Genomic DNA, 21,194 nt, shown 5'->3' on the forward strand with positions numbered 1-21,194 from the left:
CTTCTCAGTCGTGCGCAGATTTGGCTATTTTGGTCATTTGTTCATAGTTTGGGGGATATTTAGTGGAGGAAGTGTCATGGAGGCATAAAGATTGGCTCCTGGTTGCTCGGTCATCTTGGAAATGACCCAATTACCAGTTTCAATCTTCACTGTTGGTGTTTCTGTGTGGTTAGCAAATCTTGCCAAAGACTATATTCTATAAGTCAACATTCAGTAACAGTAGTAATCGTTAACTGTCTACAAGCATATTGATGTTTCTTTCTGCCTAAATTATGGTCAATTACCTTTCTTGCTTGAAGAATGTTTGCTTGTTTGTTTGTTTGGAGACAGGGACTCTCTGTGTAGCCCTGGCTGTCCTGGAACTCGATCTGTAGACCAGGCTGGCATCGAACTCACAGAGATCCGCTGCCTCTGCCTCCAAATGCTGGGATTGAAGTTGTGCACCACTGCTCTGCTTAACTACCTTTTACTGCAACACATCAACTTAACGAGGCCCTTCAAAGAATTAGGGCCGTTAGCACTTACTTGTCCTACCACAAGTACCAAAGATTACCACGTTTTATATTTGAATTGCTAATTTGGGGTCAATACTGTTCTCACGTAGGATTTCACAAGTTTCTCCACATTTATTTGGGGAGGCAAGGCGCACGTGTGCCATGGTAGGCGTGTGGAGATTAAAGGACAGTATGGGTATCAGTTCTCTACTTTCAATCATGGAACCCCCAGGACCAAACTCCTCAGATTGTCAGGCTTGCGGAAAAAGCTTTTAGCACCTGAGCCATCTTGTCTACCCCTCCCTGGGTCTTTGACAACTCCTTAATCATTTGTGTTTTGCACTTTCCACTTCATCATCATTATAGTAAGGGCTGTGATGATCTTTCTACTTATGAGCCAGTTTATAATTTTCCTGTTATTTTAGTATAAATTTCTGTGAGTCAGATCTACAGCATTTAGATAATTTTTTGTGCACATTTTCAGTTATTTTCAACACACATCATTTTAATCCCCTGACTCCAAAGCACTTTGCACATCTTTGAAGGACTGTGAAAAAAAAATAAAACACATCTAACCTTCTTTCTCAAAGACGAGCGTTTTAATTCTGCGTAATTAATAGGCTTTCATGACTCCTTAAAAGTTTAGTCATTTCCATGTGCTAACGGTTAGGTGAGGAATAGTTTAAAGAGCTATGACTTCTTGATTTATCTCATTACTGAAGATAGCTGTGAACCTCGTGATGGAGGTGATGCTACTTGGGCTATGAACATAGTTCCTTTTCCTGACTGCTTCTGAAATCAGTGGTAAAGTAATTTAGTGCGGTGGTTATAAAGAAATTGATGACAGTAAAGTGAGACCAGTGGGCGTGCCTTATATGAAAAAAGCCCCTGACATAGCTCGGGCTGTTCTTGAACTCATGGAGATTCACCTGCCTCTGCCTCCTGAGTACTAAAATCAATGATGTGTGCCACCACACCTGGCCTAAAACATCCTAACAGCTCGTCAGCTTAACTTCCTTGCCTTTATGCTATCGTTTAATTTAATACTTGTTTGTTTATTATTTGAATTTGGTTAACAATGGTAATTAACTCATTAAACATAGACTAATGTTTTAGTTTATGAACGTTGCTGTTATAAAGACTGAGGACACATTCTGAATCTGACGGCAGTGACCTGACGTACAATATCCTGTGTATAAAATTAGCTATTTTACTCCACACCTAGAATTTTCCCACTATACTCATTTGCACACGGGTAAGAGTATCTCTTGAGCAGCCGGCATCTTTCCTACAGTGGAACTGAACAATTATCCAAGATTTCCAAAGGAAACTTGCTTCTGCAATAAATAGGTTGGAACTAGAGCTGCTCCTGCAGGCTCCGTGAACCACTGTCTCTCCACCCCTCCCTTTTCTCTGTTCATATCTACCCCTGTTCCTGAGATGAATGGCTGTGACCCTCATCCAATACAAAGCACTGGACATGGTTAGGGAGATAAGCAACTGAACTGAAAAGCGGTAGAAAACAATACTTTCCATCGTATTATTTCTCTGATAGATTAAAATAGTTTGACGTATAAGAGGCTTTGGGTAGTTCTAGGATTTTTGTTGCAAATTAAACAACACAGTTTTTTTTTTTTTTTTTTTTTTTTTTTTTTTTTTTTTTTTTTTTTTTTTTTCTTTTATTCTACTTTAGAGAAGTGGGTTTAGGATGTGTGTGGTGGTTTTATCAAAAATTTGTTGCAATAACAGTTTAGTACTCTGGGTGTCGCTGTTCACCACTCAGGGGTGAAAATCGGGTATTTAGTAGGACCAAGATTTCCGGAGCACAAAGGGCTGGTTATGGTCTTAAAGAAAGCAGCAATCTGGACTCCCAGGAGCACCAAGGTCCAACGGTACAAGTACGTCATCTTGAAACCCAAAGATTGTAGGGTTCAACAGGCCTGCACAGACTCAACGCTCAAGCTCTCTGCGGCGGGACTGCAATGGCGGCTCCTTACAGATCAGACCGCAGGGGTCTAATCTGGATCTGCATTTTCCTTGGATCCCTACGCGACATCCGCGCGGAACAGATCCGGTACTCTGTGCCAGAGGAGCTGGAAAAGGGCTCTGCGGTGGGTAATCTCGCCGCGGACCTGGGGCTGGAGCCTGGGAAGCTGGCAGAACGCGGAGCCCGCATTGTCTCCAGAGGTAAGACCCAGCTCTTTGCTCTGAACCCGCGAAGCGGCAGCTTGGTGACAGCAGGGAGGATCGACAGGGAAGGGCTCTGTGACAGATCCCCAAAGTGTACCGCAAATCTGGAGATTCTCCTAGAGGATAAAGTGAGGATTCTAGCCGTGGAAGTGGAAATTATCGATATTAATGATAATGCCCCCAGCTTTGGAGCACAACAGAGGGAAATAAAAGTCGCTGAAAGTGAAAATCCTGGGACAAGATTTCCTCTTCCTGAAGCTTTTGATCCGGACATAGGGGTGAACGCCTTGCAAGGTTACCAGCTCAGTTCTAATGCTCACTTTTCCCTGGATGTGCAAAGTGGACCGGATGGAATTAAGTACCCAGAGTTAGTGCTGGAAAATGCCTTAGACCGAGAGGAGGAAGCCTTTCATCACCTGGTTCTCACCGCCTTCGACGGAGGCGACCCGGTTCGCTCTGGTACTGCCACAATTCAAATAACACTCGTGGACACCAACGACAATCCTCCTGTATTCACTCAGCCAGAGTACCACATTAGTGTGAAGGAGAATTTGCCTGTAGGCACCCGGTTACTTACCATAAAAGCCACTGACCCGGATGAAGGAGCCAATGGAGAAGTGACCTATTCTTTCCGGAACGTAAGAGACAAAATATCCCAGCTCTTCCAGCTGAATTCTCTGACTGGGGACATTACAATGTTGGGGCAACTGGATTATGAAGATGCTGGACTCTATGATGTTGACGTAGAAGCCCATGATGGGCCTGGTCTTCGAGCCAGAAGTAAGGTACTGGTGACAGTTCTGGATGTAAATGACAATGCTCCGGAAGTCACAGTCACCTCTCTCACCAGCTCTATCCAAGAAGCTTCTTCCCCGGGCACAGTGATTGCTCTTTTCAATGTGCATGACAGTGACTCTGGAGAGAATGGCCTTGTCACCTGTTCTATTCCAGATAATCTTCCATTCAGGTTGGAAAAGACCTACGGAAATTATCATCGGCTGCTGATACACAGGACTCTGGACAGGGAAGAAGTCTCTGACTATAACATTACAATAACTGCCACCGACCATGGAACTCCGCCACTGTCTACAGAGACTTTTATCTCATTGCAGGTGGTGGACATTAATGACAACCCACCCACCTTCACCCATCCCTCCTATTCTGCCTACATTCCAGAAAACAACCCTAGAGGGGCTTCCATCTTATCCATAACAGCCCAGGACCCAGACAGTGGTGAGAATGCCCAGGTCATCTACTCCCTGACAGAGGACACTATCCAGGGGGCACCTCTGTCCTCCTACATCTCTATCAACTCCAATACTGGTGTCCTTTATGCACTGCGCTCCTTTGATTATGAGCAGTTTCAAGACTTGAAGCTACTGGTGACAGCCAGGGACAGTGGGAATCCTCCACTCAGCAGTAATGTGTCCCTGAGCTTGTTTGTGCTGGACCAGAATGACAACACACCTGAAATCCTGTACCCCACCGTCCCCACTGATGGTTCTACTGGTGTGGAGCTGACACCCCGTTCTGCAGAACCTGGATACCTGGTGACCAAGGTGGTGGCAGTGGACAAAGACTCAGGACAGAACGCCTGGCTGTCCTACCGCCTGCTCAAGGCCAGCGAGCCAGGGCTCTTCTCAGTAGGGCTGCACACTGGTGAGGTGCGCACTGCTCGGGCCCTGATGGACAGAGATGCTCTGAAGCAGAGCCTCGTGGTGACCGTGCAGGATCATGGCCAACCTCCTCTCTCTGCTACAGTCACACTCACCATAGCTGTGTCAGACAACATCCCGGACATCCTGGCAGATCTGGGCAACATTAACACTCACATTGACCAGGAGGACTCAGACATCACATTGTACCTGGTGGTAGCTGTGGCTGTGGTCTCTTGTGTCTTCTTAGCCTTTGTCATTGTGCTGCTGGCTCTCAGGCTCCGTCGCTGGCACACAACTCGCCTACTTCAGGCTGCAGGTAATGGGCTGTCATCCATGCCGACATCACATTTTGTGGGTGTGGATGGCGTGCATGCTTTCCTACAGACCTATTCTCATGAGGTCTCGCTCACAGCTGACTCTGGGAAGAGTCACCTGATCTTCCCGCAGCCCAACTACGCAGACACACTCATCAGCCAGGAGAGCTGTGGGAAAAGTGATCCTCTCCTGGTATCTCAAGACTTGCTGGAAATAAAAGGAGACTCCAGTCTTCAGGTGAGTGACTCACTCCTATAATAGATCTTACCACACTAAAATACAGACATGAGGGTTTGTAAAATGCCTCCAGTTGTACGTGTGTTGTATCAAAACTATTCATTTCTTTACCAATCGTCCCTTACTTTAAAAAAGAATAATGATTAGTGATAGTCACTACACAAAGTTATTTGTTGATTGATAACCTTATTTTCTTTCTTGTAATGATTGGAGTGGATTCTAGGCCGTGAGTATATTGGGCAAGCCTTCTTGTAATGATACAGTGAATTACACCTCAAACCATGATTATTTATCATTTATTCCTCTTATTCTTCATTTGGTAGCGATTTTAAACCATGCTCTCTTTAAATGTCATTTCCTGTGCACACTGATGGCAGGCAAAAATTTCCATGTGAGTAGAAGGCAATTGCATAATTTTCTACTTACATCACCTTTCTCATGATACTAATGGGGAATCTAGGCTGAATATTTTAAAACATATTTACTATAGTTTCACTTACTCTCTCTCTCTCTCTCTCTCTCTCTCTCTCTCTCTGTGTGTGTGTGTGTGTGTGTGTGTGTGTGTGTGTGTGTGTGTGTGTTGGAGGACAACCACCCTGGGAAAACGATTCTCTCCTTCCACTATGTGAATCCAAGGGATCAAATTAAGAAGGAAGGGTGTAGTGACCAATGGTTTTCGCCACTGAAGCATTTTACCAACCCTAACCTAAATTTTTTTAAAAGTGTCCTTTATTACATTAGACTATTCTTTGCTTGGAGTTTACTTCTCTTTTCTTGAAAGGGTTTTTTCCATTATACTTATGCAATGACAATTTATATGTAGTGAAAAATAATTTAACCTTTAGCAGTAAGTGGAACATTAACTTCTCCATGTAATTGTATACTCCCAATAATTTTCTATTCAAGATCTGACTGTCTAGCTTAGGTTGGCCTTTAAGTCACTATGTATAGCCTACAGTTTGCAATTATCTTTAAGTGCTAGAATTACAGGTGTGTGCCACTATGTCCAGCTCAAATATTTTATTGTTGCTGATACAAAGTGTACCAGAGTATCTGATATCTTTGTTACAACTTGGTTATTGCCCAAAATTGCCTATTTTATTTCATTCATATAAATTAGTTATAGCAATTTTATAATTTCTAAATTTCTCGTTTTGACATCACCATTGAGTCCCAACAAAACAGAAGTTGCTTAAATCTCTCTGGTTTTCATCAGGTAAACCTCTTAAAATGGTTGGCTGACTTGGAGACTGGGCTGTTGTTATTGTTAGTACTCAGTCAGTTGACCTCATTCCCATCTGTCAAAATCCCTGCAAATTATTCTTGGAAGGTTTGCCACTATGTGACTTGAGATGAGCCAAAGTATCCTCTCACATGACAAAGCATTTTGTGTGTCAGAGATATGCAACACTTTTATCCCTAGGCTTTCCCCATAGTTCTAAGTGAGTGAATCCAGAATTAATGAAAATTTATATACAGCGCATGGGGTTTCTGAAAGTGGGCATTGTATCAAGATGTTGTGAAAAGGAGAGCTGATTCTATGTGTCTTGGTATTAGTGTGAAGCTGTGTACAACACACAGAGTAGGTAGGGATGAGGGACATTATCACAGGCTGATCCTGGGCAAGGAAAGAGGCAATAAATGAATTCTGGGAGGGTCTATCTGAGAACACATTATTCCAAACACTGTGGTGATAAAACGTAAGGTGTTCATTTGGCCTAAAATTTGGTAAAAACACACTCAGATACTGGCATTAAGAATATATTCTGCAGGAGTGATATATGCCAATGACCATATATCATACATATTATTTACTGCTGGGGACAGTAAATAATAACTTACTATCACAAGTTACTATTTACTTAATAATACTGTTTACTTAGCTAATAATTTTCTAACACGAGATACTGTTTGTCCATATGGTAGATCATGACATGAGAAATAAATGCAGAGATTTGTGTATTGGTGTGAAATGAAATATTTTAATGAGAGTTCAGAGAAGTGCACATTATGGACTGAGTTATAGAAGTGAGATGGAGAAGCTAATGTTGCAATGGTTTTTTTTTTTTTTTTTTTTTTTTGAGTACAAGAATGGGCGGGGACAACATTTATTTAAATGTAGGCTGCACTACTCAAAGCATACACCAAAAAACCTAGAACTCATTCCACTTGAAAGAAATGTACTACATGATTCATAGATGATCTTAAGAACCTATATTATATGTAACCTCTTAATTTGGAACAATTTCAATATACTATATTTTTAAAATAAATAAATAAATTTTAAAAACAACAATCACAAAAAGCAAACAAATAAACCAAAACCAAAAAAAAAAAAACTTTTGAAACCTTTGCTAGACTTCTTTGCAATCTCTGAGAAGACCTCTGAGCGTCGCTGTAGGTCTAAAGAAGAGAGAGACCATTTCCCAGACGCGTTAGGAGACTGGGAGAGTAACTTCCTGTACAAACCAACCATAGAGGAGAGCCAGTCCACATCTAGATACAGCAAACAGCAGCAAGAAAAGTGGCCCTAGGTGGATTTGGCCACCCATACCAACAAAGGAGCACAGCTGCAGCGCGAGCCAAGAGGATGAGGCGGGGCTCTGGGAGCGGCCCAGCCCGGTGGCTGCAGGTACTGTCGCCCTTCCTGCTGCCTTTGTTCCACGGAGCTCTCCCGGATCAGATCCGCTACTCCATTCCCGAGGAGCTGGCCAAGAACTCGATGGTAGGAAACCTCGCAAAGGATCTGGGGCTCAGTGTCCACAATCTGCCTACTCGGAAGCTAAGGGTCAGCGCAGAGAAGGATTATTTTACTGTAAATCCAGAGAGTGGGGACTTACTTGTGGGTGACAGGATAGACAGAGAGCAGGTTTGCGGGAAGCAGCCTCAGTGTGTATTGGAGTTCGATATTGTCGCTGAAAAGCCATTAAATATTTTCCACGTAGCTGTAATTCTTCAGGATGTGAACGACAACGCCCCTCTATTCAAACAGAATGAGGTTGATTTAAACATTGGAGAGTCCACCAGGCCAGGTAAAGCGTTTCCATTGGATCCAGCCCTCGATTTAGATGCTGGTTCTAATTCGCTGCAAAAATATTATCTCACTGAGAATGAATACTTTGAAGTCACGGAGAAAGAAACCCCATATGGACGTAAATATCCTGAGTTGGTTCTAAAACGTTTTCTAGACAGAGAAGAGCATAATTTTCACCAACTGATCCTCACAGCTGTGGATGGGGGGAGTCCTCCCCGAAGTGGCACCGCCCAGATCCGAATCCAAGTCACAGACAACAATGATAACCCGCCAGTGTTCAGTCAGGATGTGTTCAGGGTCACCCTTCGGGAGGATGTGCCACCAGGCTTCTCCGTGCTTCAGGTGACAGCCACCGACCAGGATGAGGGAGTCAACGCAGAAATCACCTACTCTTTTCACAATGTGGATGAACAAGCGAAACGTTTTTTCAACTTAGATAAGAGAACAGGAGAAATCACGACAAAGGATAATTTGGATTTTGAGACTGCTAAGAGTTACACCCTGAATGTAGAAGCGAAAGATCCCGGAGACCTAGCTTCCCATTGCAGTATCCAAGTGGAAATTCTGGATGAGAACGATTGTGTGCCAGAAGTAATTGTGACCTCAGTTTTTACTCCCCTACCTGAAGATTCTCCAATAGGAACAGTCATTGCCTTGATAAAAACCAGAGACAGAGACTCGGGAGAAAATGGCGACGTACACTGCCATGTCTTGGGAAAGGAAGAGTTTGTATTGAAATCTTCTTCGAAGAATTATTACAAACTAGTGACACACCGAACTCTAGACCGGGAGAATATTCCGGAATACAACGTCACCGTTGTAGCTACAGACAGGGGTAAGCCCCCGCTCTCCTCTAACGTAATCATCACTCTCCATATCTCGGACGTCAACGACAATGCACCGGTTTTCCACCAGGCCTCCTACTTGGTCCACGTGGCTGAGAACAACCCACCTGGATCCTCCATTGCTCAAGTCAGCGCCTCTGACCCGGATTTGGGATCCAATGGCCTCATCTCCTACTCCATCATAGCCAGCGACCTAGAGCCAAGGTCGCTGTCGTCCTTCCTGTCTGTGAACCAGGACAGTGGAGTGGTGTATGCTCAGCGCGCCTTTGACCATGAGCAGCTGCGCTCCTTCCAGCTGACACTGCAGGCGCGCGACCAGGGCACTCCAGCGCTCAGCGCCAACGTGAGCATGCGCGTGCTGGTGGGCGACCGCAACGACAATGCGCCACGCGTGCTGTATCCCACGCTCGAGCCCGATGGCTCTGCGCTCTTCGACATGGTGCCGCGCGCTGCCGAGCCTGGGTACCTGGTCACCAAGGTGGTGGCTGTGGACGCAGACTCAGGACACAATGCCTGGCTGTCTTACCACGTGTTGCAGGCCAGCGACCCCGGACTCTTCAGCCTGGGGCTGCGCACAGGCGAGGTGCGCACAGCGCGAGCCCTGGGAGACAGGGACTCAGCTAGGCAGCGCCTTCTGGTCTCTGTGCGTGATGGTGGACAGCCACCCCTCTCAGCTACAGCCACGCTGCACCTGATCTTCGCTGACAGCCTGCAGGAGGTGCTGCCAGACCTCAGCGATGACCCTCTACCCTCTGACCCCCAGAGTGAGCTGCAGTTTTACCTGGTGGTGGCCTTGGCCTTGATATCAGTGCTCTTCCTCCTGGCGGTGATTCTGGCTATTGCCCTGCGTCTGAGACACTCCTCCAGATCAGCTGCCTGGGGCTGCTTTCAATCTGGTCTCGGCTCTAACCCTGCAACTGGCGTTCTCCCCAATTTCAGTGAGGGGACTTTGCCTTATTCCTACAATGTGTGTATTGCCTCACAGTCAGCTAAGACAGAGTTTAATTTTCTCAATGTGACTCCAGAAGTGGCTCCTCAAGACCTCCTCTGTGACAACGACTCTTGGGTACCAGGTACTCTTGGAGACACTGAGGTTCCATTTGTCTCGGATTCTATCTCAAAGGTGAGCTTCAATTTAATTTGGCTTTCTACTTGGGGTTGCAGTGTTCTTAATAAAACACTAAGTGCTTTGGGTGGTTTCGTTGCATATTTCATTGCCTTGCAAGTCAGTCTTGAACAATGCTCTGCCTTAAGTACGTTGACCTTATCCAAACAGATCTTGAAGAGTTTCTGTCTGTCTCAGGTTTGAGGTTTACTTGCCCATAATTAAAATGTGTTCACAGCACTCGACACTTTCTTTTCTTCACCCTTACAATTCTCTCCAGCCCACAAAGCTCATTCCTGTTGGAAACGTAAGAGATTCTTTTTCTGTCGGGTCTCTAATACTCAAGTTTCTGTTCTACCTCCTCTTAGACTCAGTGATTCGGCATAAACATGGTCCTCATCTTACTAGTTTGTGACAATTGGCTAGGGAAGAGGCACATCTCTCAAGGTTATGACTTGTTATCAGCAAAGCATGATGGGTAGGGCATTAAGCGACTGACTTGTTGATAAACATGGTGAGGTTCTTTCAAGCAGAATGTGTTGGGGTTCCTGGAAGCTTTTCCTAATATTGGCTTTTATTTTATGTGTATGGGTGTTTTGCCTACCTGGATGTCTGTGGATCAGTGCACAAGTTGCCAGGGTCCAGGTACCCACAGGGGCTAGGAGAATGCAACTGGAACTGGAGTTGTAGTTGGTTGTGAGGCAGTATGTAGGTGCTGTGGGAATCAAACCCAGTTCCGCAGGAAGAGCAGCCACTGTTCTAAATTGTGAGCCATCTTTCAAACAGTCTCCAGGTTTCTTTTTAAAGGATGGGCAACATATGATGTCTGAGGTGTCCACTATGAAGAGTCTATTTTTATCAATAAATTTATTAATAAATCATCTTCCTGCATTTAAATAACTTACTCTCAAGAAAAAAAGTTTACATCAAGGCAAGTTTCGCAACCTATGCTTCTGTCAATTTCTACAGAAATGTCTAAAAATGTACAGTTTGTGTTATTTACTCGTTGATTGGCGTCTTTACTTATTGATGGTTTGTGTTATTTACTCGCTGATTGGTGTCTTATTGATAGCACTAGAGATCAAACCCACAGCCTCATGCTGCCGCAGCAAGCACTCTGAACCACATCCCAAGTCCTAGACTGAAAAATCATAGATATCCAATTAAAGCCTTTGTCTATTGATGAATTATTAGGCAACTTTGCTTTTCCCAAAGGAGGAGCTTTCTGAACTGCCTTTTTCAGCCATAACTTTTTTTTTAAAATCTGGCATCTTTCAAGGGTGATGACATTAAATATCTGCCTCAAAACAAATAGACCAGTCACTACTTTTCAATTCAACATTTATGATTTCTTCTGCGGGAGATAAATGAAGTCCTGTCTCCTTTGTTCACTGTACCGGTTGCTACTAAGATCCCATCACAGTAAAATGTCTACACATGTTTTGAATAGTAAAAGGAAGTCATAATAATACAGGTAACCCAACTCAGACTTTCTGTCTCAGACAGGGAAGCTGCTTATATCGTATAGCCTTAGATTGGAGGCCTGGAAACTTCCTAAAAGACTTCACAAATCTACTGTTTGTCTTTCTGCATTTGACAGCACATATAGGTCACTCTGCAAGTGTACATTGGGAGCTGGGTTTGTTTCCTTTACACACTAATGTACCATTAGGCATATGTTCATAAACCTATCCAGATTTTTAAATTATGTCTTGACACCAACAAAGGTAAGAATTTCAATTTCTTGGTTAAGCTCAATATGGATAAGACATTAGGACAGGATGGTACATAAAATCAAACTTTTCTGGAGAAGTGAAAAACATAATTATATTGATCTCAGGGTGTGGGAGTCTTATTGTCAGAATTAAAACTTAATTAAATATAAACACTGCTGCACAACAATACAGCAATATAGTTTATTTACAGCCAAAACCTTGGAAATGAAAATATCAAAACTAAGAGGGAATAAAAATAAAATTGGTGTAGTAACTGGTTAGGACTCTAAGCGTCGCTGTTCACCAGACTGGGAAAGAAGCAGTCATAAAAGCGACCAGCTCCCAGCTTCCTCCGCACCAGAGACCAGACAAGCTCTTGGGGAAAAACCACCATCCTAAGACCCGCTCCCCCCCAGCTTTAGAGAAATAAGGAAACAGCGGGATGAACCAGGACTAAGGAAAGCGAAGAAAGAAAAGACAATGGCGGGCCCACCAAGGTGCTGGACCTGCAACTACCTCCTGACGTTCTTCATGCTGCTGGGGACGCTGTGTGCGCCAGGAAAAGGGCAGATCCGCTACTCTGTGCGGGAGGAGCTGGACAAAGGCTCCTTCGTGGGCAACATCTCCAAGGACCTGGGGCTGGAGCCCCGCGAACTGACGGAGCGCGGAGTTCGCATCATCTCCAGAGGTAGGTCGCAGCTTTTCTCTCTGAACCCGCGAGGTGGCAGCCTGGTCACCGCTGGTAGAATAGATCGGGAGGAGCTGTGCGCTCAGAGCGCGCCCTGTCTCATCAGCTTTAACATCTTGGTTGAGAATAAAATGAAAATTTATGAAGTAGAAGTAGAAATCCTTGATATTAATGATAACTTCCCACGGTTTCGCGATGAGGAGTTAAAAGTAAAGGTTAATGAAAACACAGCTCCAGGAACACGTTTGGTGCTCCCTTTCGCAAGAGATGGGGATGTGGGTGTGAATTCCCTCCAGGGTTACCAGCTCAGCTCCAACCCGCACTTCTCTCTGGACGTGAAGAGCGGATCTGATGGGCAAAAACATCCAGAGTTGGTGTTGGAACAGCCCCTGGACCGTGAGAAGGAGGCTGCTCATGACCTGGTTCTCACAGCTTTGGATGGGGGAAACCCAGTACATTCTAGCACCGTCCATATCAGCGTGACCGTCCTGGACGCAAATGATAATGCACCCCTGTTTACTCAAAGCGAATATAAAGTGAGTGTTCCAGAGAGCACACCTGTGGGCACTAGACTCCTCACACTCACCGCCACGGATGAAGACGAGGGAATCAACGCGAAGTTGACCTTCTCTTTCCGCAACGAAGAAGACAAAATTTCTGAAACTTTCCAACTCGATTCTAATCTGGGGGAAATCTCAACTATTCAATCCCTGGACTATGAAGAATCCAGATTCTACCTCATGGAAGTGGTAGCCCAGGACGGGGGCGCTCTTCTGGCCAGCGCTAAGGTGTTGGTCACAGTCCAGGATGTGAATGACAATGCCCCGGAAGTGATACTCACCTCCCTCACCAGTTCCGTTTCTGAAGACTGTCTACCCGGAACCATAATTGCGCTTTTCAGTGTACATGATGCTGATTCTGGGGAGAATGGAGAGATTTCGTGTTCTATTCCTAAGAACCTGCCTTTCAAACTGGAAAAATCAGTTAATAATTACTATCATCTACTAACAACAAGAGCACTGGATAGGGAAGAGACTTCCGATTATAACATCACTATAACCGTTGTTGACCATGGAACTCCTCCCCTATCTACAGAAAATCACATCTCTCTGAAAGTAGCTGACATAAATGACAACCCACCCACCTTCTCTCGTCCCTTCTATTCCACTTCCATCTCAGAAAATAACCCCAGAGGTGTCTCCATTTTTTCGGTGAATGCCTATGATGCTGACAGTGGTGATAATGCCCAGATCACTTACTCCCTGGATGAATATACATTTCAAGAAGTGCCTGTGTCCTCCTATGTCTCCATTAACTCTGACACTGGTGTCCTGTATGCATTACAATCCTTTGACTATGAGCACTTGAGAGACCTGCAGCTACTGGTGACAGCTAAGGACAGTGGAAATCCTCCACTCAGCAGCAATGTATCGCTGAGCTTGTTTGTGCTGGATCAGAATGACAACATTCCTGAGATCCTGTACCCAGCTATTCCTACAGATGGCTCCACGGGTGTGGAACTGGTACCCCGCTCTGCAGAACCTGGATACCTGGTGACTAAAGTGGTGGCAGTGGACAAAGACTCCGGACAGAATGCCTGGCTGTCCTATCGCCTGCTCAAGGCCAGCGAGCCAGGGCTCTTCTCAGTGGGACTGCACACGGGTGAGGTGCGCACAGCAAGGGCTTTATTGGATAGAGATGTACTCAAGCAGAGCCTGGTGGTGGCTGTCCAGGACCATGGCCATCCCCCTCTCTCAGCCACTGTCACACTCACGATTGCTGTAGGGGATAGCATCCCAGATGTACTGACTGACTTAGGCAACCACAACACACCAGCAGAGCCCCAGGATTCAGACCTCACGCTCTACCTAGTGGTATCAGTGGCAGTGGTCTCCTGTGTCTTTCTGGGATTTGTTACCGTGCTGGTGGCCCTTAAGCTGAGACACTGGCACATGTCACGTCTGCTTCAGACTTCCACAGGCAGATTGGCCCACATGCCCGCCTCCCATTTTATGGGCATGGATGGGGTACAGGCTTACCTGCAGACCTACTCCCATGAAATCTCTCTCACTACAGACTCCAAAAAGAGCCACCTGATCTTCCCCCAGCCCAATTATGCTGACAGGCTCATTAGTGAGGAGAGCTGCGAAAAGAGTGAGCCTCTTCTGATACCTGATAACATACACACAAACAAAGAAGAGCCCGGAGCTGCTCAGGTTAGTTTTTCTCTTTTGCTAAGAACTGGAACGTTTCCTTCATTTGTTTTCTCACTCGTTATTCTGATAGAGTCAAAATCAGATAGTTATATAATGAATTGTCATTTGCTGTATTGGAGTTTAACTCTATTTAGTTCAGTAATAGATACTTTTTTCAAATTATATTTGGGACTGAATATCTTTTCTCTCTGTGTGTGTGAATATTTTAGAATATCTGACAGTAGGTTTACCTTAAAAGACAGTGATAGGCATAATCATTTTTCTTTAAAAATATTGCTAGTTTAAAGATAGATATTCTGTTACTAGAAGAGTTGTATTAATTCAAATCATTATATGTATCCCTCTGAGATATTTGTCTTCATATCATTTGCAGACATGTTTTGTAGGTTTAGTGGTTTGAATGAAAATGGCTCTTATAGGTTCACAGTATTTAGTCACCAGGAAGTGGAACTATTTGAGAAGGATTAGGGGGTGTGGCTTTTTGGAGTAGGTGTGTCACTGGGGGAGAGCTTTGAGATTTCAAAAGCCCACACCAGGCCCAGTCTCTCTCTCTCTCTCTCTCTCTCTCTCTCTCTCTCTCTCTCTCTCTCTCTCTCTCTCTTTCTTTCTCTCTCTCTCTCTTTCTATATATATATATATATACATATATATATATAATCTGGATAAGGATGTAAGACACTCAGCTACTGCTCCAGCACTATGCCTGTGTGTATCTGCCATAATGATCATGGGCTAAAACTCTAAAACTGTAAGCAAGCCTCCCCCAACCAAATGTTTTCTTTTAGCCAGGTAATGGTGATGAATGTCTTTAATCCCTGAGAGACTAGGGCAAGTGAATTTCCCAGTTTGAGACCTGCTTTGTCTTCTTAGTGAGTTCAGGACAACCAGAACTACAGAGAGAAATCTTGTGCTTTCTTTTATGAGTTGCCTTGGACACAGTGTCTCTTCACAGCAATATAACAGAAACCAAGACAAAAGCAGTAATAGAAAATATTGTATGTGCTTCTTATTTTGGTATACATATAGATAACAATTTATACTGCTTTCACAAATCACTAGACAATAAGGAAAACTTTTGTTCAATTCCTATCAGAAATGTAGATTAGATTTATATTGATGATAAAATCACAACCTTTTAAAAACAAAAAAGTCGGGATTAACCCATGTAATTATTGCATATGTATCTTCATTTGGGAAATAAATAAGTGAAAAGTAACCTTAGAATTCTATTTTATTCTGTGATATATGTTAAGGTCTTTAAAGAGTTACATTGTTGTGTTCAACCAGTATGAATGGTCATGTCCCTGGCATCTGCTGGTTTCTGCCTCTTCAAGTATCAAAATCAGCATCTCTCAGAATGTTTGCATTCTCCCATATATAAATGTAAATCTTATTTGTTACAAGATCATAAGATTTGTATTCAAGAAAATAAGCATGACTTAAGAATGCTTTACCTTTTAAAATTCATTCCTTAGAGGTGAGCTTATTTTAGGCTAATAGATTTTTAATGAAATGTTAACTTATGGGTCTCAAAACTCATGAGCATGGATCTTATAAGGATATAACTACTCAATTTATTTTCTGCACCTTTTTATATGCCCTTTGCTAACTGACCCTTCGGTTAGAAATAAATGGTAGAAATCAAAATATAAATTAGTAGTGGGATTATAGGTTATTATTTCAGACACATAAAGGTTTGTTAACACACTTAAAACCCAGGAACACTTGATTTTATTTTCTAAGTATTTAAAGGACAACCATACTATATACATATGTACATTCTACTGACAACATTATGAACAGCAGACATAACATGATGATACAGCAGGTAACAGTACAAGCAACGGGTTTGCTGAAGAACTAATGAATTCAAACACTAAGAAGAGAATCTATACAAGCAGAGATGCTTGTGTCATTCACTTCACAGAAATATGCCATTTCAGTGTCTGTGTTCGTGTGTGTGCGCATGTGAGCGCACATGCACGTGTTTGGGGAGGGAGCCTGCCTGCCTGCCTATGTGTATGCAAGTGCTTGTGGAGGTCAGGGACAACTTCGGGTGTTGTTTTTCAGGCACCAACCACCTTATTATTGAGACAGAATCTCTCATTGACCCAAACCTCAGCAGGTAGACAAGGCTGTCTGGCCAGGGAGCCCCAGAGATCTTCAGTCTCTGCCTCCCCAGTGCTAGAATTGCAAGCACTTGCCATGATGACAGTTTTTTTTTAAACCATGGATTATATGGATCAAACTCATAGCCTCACGCTTGCAAAGCAAACACTTTATTGACTGAGCTATCTCTCCATCCCCTTTTCCATTATTTATAATGAAAATTTTTATGTTTATTTACATATACTGAGACAAGCTTTCTACAATGATGAAACATTCTTTAAATATCTATAAACAACTAATAGACTTTATATTATAAAACACCTGTTCCATACACTGCAAGTGTAGTACCATATATGCGTTGTATTCTCTTAGATAGTAGTTACAATGTGCGTTTTGGAAAGGTAGCGTTTCCAGAGCTGCTCTGAATGGTGGGAAAACACTTTGCATATGTTTTTAAAGTCTTGTTTCAGTGTGGTTTTTTTACATTTGGATAAAGTACTCTCTTGCTCAGGCAAGAGAGATGACTCAGTCGGTACAGTGCCTGCCATGTAAACACACTGACAATTAAGAGATGGCTCATCAGTCCAGAGCACTTGTTCTTGCAAAGGACCACAGTTGGGTTCGAAGAACCTGTATGGCAGCTCACAGTTGTCAGTAGCTCCAGTTTCAAAGGATCTGACACCCTCCTCTGTCCTCCATGGGCTCCAAATGCATGCGCATGGTACACATACAGACAATACAGTTATACACATAAAAGAAAGGTAGGTTTTAAAAGAACCCATCCCCAGAGCCCATATACATACAAAAGAAGATGAATATTTGTCTCTAACCCCAGTACTAGGGAAGACAAGAGTGATGAAAACAAGAAGGTCTCTGGGACTTGCTGTCCAGTCAGACTGGCCAACCAGTGGTCCCCAGGTTCTATGAAAGACCCTATCTCAAAGCATAAGCGAGCACTAGAAGATGTCTGACATCGACCTCTAGCCTATGCATAACACACTGAAAAAATATAATGATGATGATGATGATGATGATGTTGATGATGATGATGATGAAGATGAAGATGAAGAATTGATTGTCTAGAACCCTGGCCATAATGAACAGCTTACGGTGCTTTAATGCAATGTTCTGTGTTATGAACTGAGATCATGCTGCTGCACACCTGACACACTTTACGATAACAACATATTATATGAGTTAAAGGTACCTATCTTTACGTAGGTTTTCTAGTTTGGCAATGTAATTAAAACTATAAGAAATAATGATGGGCAGTATGATTAATTGGGCACACCTTTAATCCCAGCACTTGGGAGGCAGAGGCAGGCAGATTTCTGAGTTTGAGGTCAACCTGATCTACAAAGTGAGTTTCAGGACAGACAGGATAAAATCAAAACCAAATAATCAAAACAAATACACACACACACACACACACACGCACACACATACACACACACACTTTAAGTGGTGGTGGAGGCAGAGACAGGTAGACCTCTGAGTTCTAGGACAGCAATGGTTGTAATTCGGTGATAAGCAATACAGTTTGTGAATTGTTTTACTGCATGAGAATTTCATACATGAATGAGTTTTATCAATCCCACTCTTCCCCTTCTAGTCCCGCTCCTAATCTCCTCACTTTTTCCACATAACTTTATGTAATCTTTTAAAAATAAAATAACCCCAGAGTCCACATAGTACTAACTGTAATGCATGTGGATACAGAGTAATCTGCTGAGGAATGGGCAGCCTCCCCAAGCCCACATCACTGAAGAAAGCTATCCTCTTTCCCCCAGTAGATCCTCAGATAAGGGTGAGACTTCTTGAGCTCCTCCTCATCCACAATTCCTTGACTTGATCTTGTGCAAGTCTCAGGCAGGCAGTCTCAGCTATTGTGAGAAATGGCATTGTCATGTCCAACAAATACTTCTTTGTTACAGATGTTGCTTCTCTACCAGTACTGAGCATTGGAGGAGAGGAATCTAGTGTAGATGTCCTACTTGTAGCTGAATGTGCCACTGTCTCTTATCCTCTGCATGTTAACCACTTATGACTTTCTGTGTTATTCACTATCTACTACAAAAAGCAACTTCTCTGATGAAGAATAAAAGATTCAGAGATAGATACATAGATAGATAGATAGATAGATAGATAGATAGATAGATAGATAATGATAAATAAATAGATGAATGGTTAAGGGCACTTTATTATTATGTCTATATGAGTACTATATGCTGCTATTATATTAGTATATATTAATGCCAATGACTTTAACCAGCCAAGGAGTTTTGGCTCAGCTAATAGTACCAGGAATGAGCTCTGTTTTGTGGGCAGGCTTTAAATCCAAGCAGGGAGTGGTTGGTTACACCTGTAACATCACACCACTATTGCAACAGTTATCATATCTTATCAGGCCAGTTGTTATTGTAGCCCACAAGGTTCAGAGCTGTTGAAGGCTGTTGATGACTCTCTCTTGGTAGTGTGCCTAGAATCTTCTAGCCCTTCTACCTTTCAACTACCCAGTAGGGATGAAACATTCAGGAAGTTACCATGTCCTGTGACTCAAGTATATGGTGCCTTCAGCAGAATGTTCTTACCCTCGAGTTCAGTAAATTCGTTTTTAAAATCATACTTATAAATACTTAGAAACAGGAAAAGAGAATCCCTTGTTTCTTACTATACAGTTTTATGAAAACTATCAAGCTCTTTGGTTACTGATTGAAAGGAAGATGAGATGGCAGATGTAAACGATAACCTTCCCCAAGAGTGATGGTCAGTGAGATCATCATTAGCAAGATTACCTATTCCTTTACCAATGCTGATAAGGCAGTTAGACAACTGCTCAAGTGAACAGTAAAGGGGAAACTCACCATTGTTGGGCAATTGGCCTTTGAAGACATGGAGAGCTACACAGTGGGGTGCAAGCAAGAGGTGGTGGAAGTTGCAGTCTACACTGCAAAACATAATGGTGAAATTTTGTACTGAATAAAAACATTTCTACTTACAATGTAGTTTAAGATTCAAAATCCATATATAAGTAGGGAACAAATGGAGCCTTAGACCAGAAACAAATTTCAGATATAGTTTCATTATTGCAGCAGCGGACAAGAGCAACTGCCCCGTTCTTCCAGCACTAACTTCATTCTGTAAATCTCAGACATCAGTGTCAACACTCAGTTTTCCCCCGGGCCTCCTATATGGTTCATATAACTGAGAACAAACCCTTTCTAGACCCCCCTCACCACGCTAGTAAGTCCTTCATGTCCTGATTTGGAGCCCATCTGCCATGTAGCCTACTCCCTCTTTACCAGTGACCTAGAAATAAGGTCGTTATCCTATATGTCCCGAGTGGAGTTTGTACAGCCATAAGAAGCTACACTCTTTCAAGCTGACACCAAAGTCTCACATTCAGGATTCTCCAGCCTCAATGCCAAGGTGGTCTTGTGCATGCAGGTGGGCCAGTTCAGTGACAGCATCTAACATAGGCTTCACCCTGTGCTGGGGCATAGCAGTAAGCTCTTCTACATTAATACTGCCAACCACAGAGAGTCTGGTTATCTAATCATCAAAGTAGTAGTGCTGATAGATGTGGACTCTGAAGACAATGCTTCCCTCTCCTGCCATATGGGAGTCTACAGCCTAGGACCGCTCATGGGAAATGTTGTACTGGGCATATACTGAGCAACAAGATGAAGTCCATCAGCACCTCTGACTGTAATAAAAAGCGAAGGTCAACTGCCTCGTTTGGTCTCTGCTACACTGCATGTAATCTTTGCAGATGACTTGCAAGAGGGACTTCTGGACCTCAGTGATTACCCAATCCCCTTTGGCCTCTAGGTGAGCTCCAGATTTACCTGGTTGTAGTCTTAACCTTGATCTCCATGCTCTTTCTCCTTACCATGGTTGTAGCTATTGCCCTACAGCTGTGACACTTCTATGCCACTGGAGTCTGTATTGAGTTTGATCTCTACTCCAATGCTCCATAGGAGGTTTTCCCTATCCCCAACTATTACAAGGGAATTCTGCCATATTCCTCCAATGGCTTGGAAGAACTGCCTAACATTCTTCAGGTACTGAGTTTAATTTTTCTCAGTACAAGGCCCGAAGATGTTCTACTACAAGATCTATGTGTTGAACCCTTTGGGGCTGAAACCACCAGGCCATAAAGACAACTCAAACATGACCTTGAGTCAATAAACTTGCAAACAATTCCTTAACGTTTTTCCCTTTGTATAGCTATGAGAGAACTCACTACCTTAGAGATAAAACACTGCAGACTAAGTAATACTTGATTCTGTTGTGTTTCATTAATTTTTCTTGGCATGAAGCATGCCCTTTGCAAGCATATTTGAGATGCAATTGCTGTTCTGTAGAAAGTCTCCTAATGGTCTTAAGTTTTTTGTTAATTGTAAACCAAAAACATTTCAATGAAGTAATATACCACACTATCACTATTACACATTATCTACCTCCTTTATAGAGCCTGTAATTGAATTCGAGGTTTCTGACACCTAAACAAGCACTCTAACACTTTGATTACTGTTCTGTTGCTGTGAAAAGACACCACGACTATATCAGCTCTTATAAAGAAAAG

The 21,194-nt window shown here is 43.2% G+C and overlaps 2 protein-coding genes across 2 annotated transcripts in view; both read left to right on the forward strand.

The window, feature by feature from the left end:
• Window positions 1-21,194, forward strand: part of LOC308423365 (uncharacterized protein) — a gene marked incomplete at its 5' end in the record, with an annotated part of 161,684 nt that overhangs the window by 13,636 nt on the left and 126,854 nt on the right. The window contains 2 exons of the mRNA XM_080920097.1: window positions 2,423-4,894; window positions 7,395-9,896. Of these exons, the coding sequence (XP_080776223.1) occupies window positions 2,423-4,894; window positions 7,395-9,896 (4,974 nt within the window). The remainder of the gene's footprint in view (window positions 1-2,422; window positions 4,895-7,394; window positions 9,897-21,194) is intronic.
• On the forward strand, window positions 12,074-20,080 carry LOC308423699 (protocadherin gamma-A5-like; the record flags this gene model as incomplete). Its single annotated transcript, XM_080920504.1, has 2 exons — window positions 12,074-14,501; window positions 20,013-20,080. The coding sequence occupies 2 exons, from the start codon at window positions 12,074-12,076 to the stop codon at window positions 20,078-20,080; spliced, it is 2,496 nt and encodes an 831-aa protein (XP_080776630.1).

Source organism: Micromys minutus, assembly GCF_963924665.1.
Source record: "Micromys minutus genome assembly, chromosome: 8".
In the NCBI taxonomy this organism is placed as follows: Eukaryota; Metazoa; Chordata; class Mammalia; order Rodentia; family Muridae; genus Micromys; species Micromys minutus.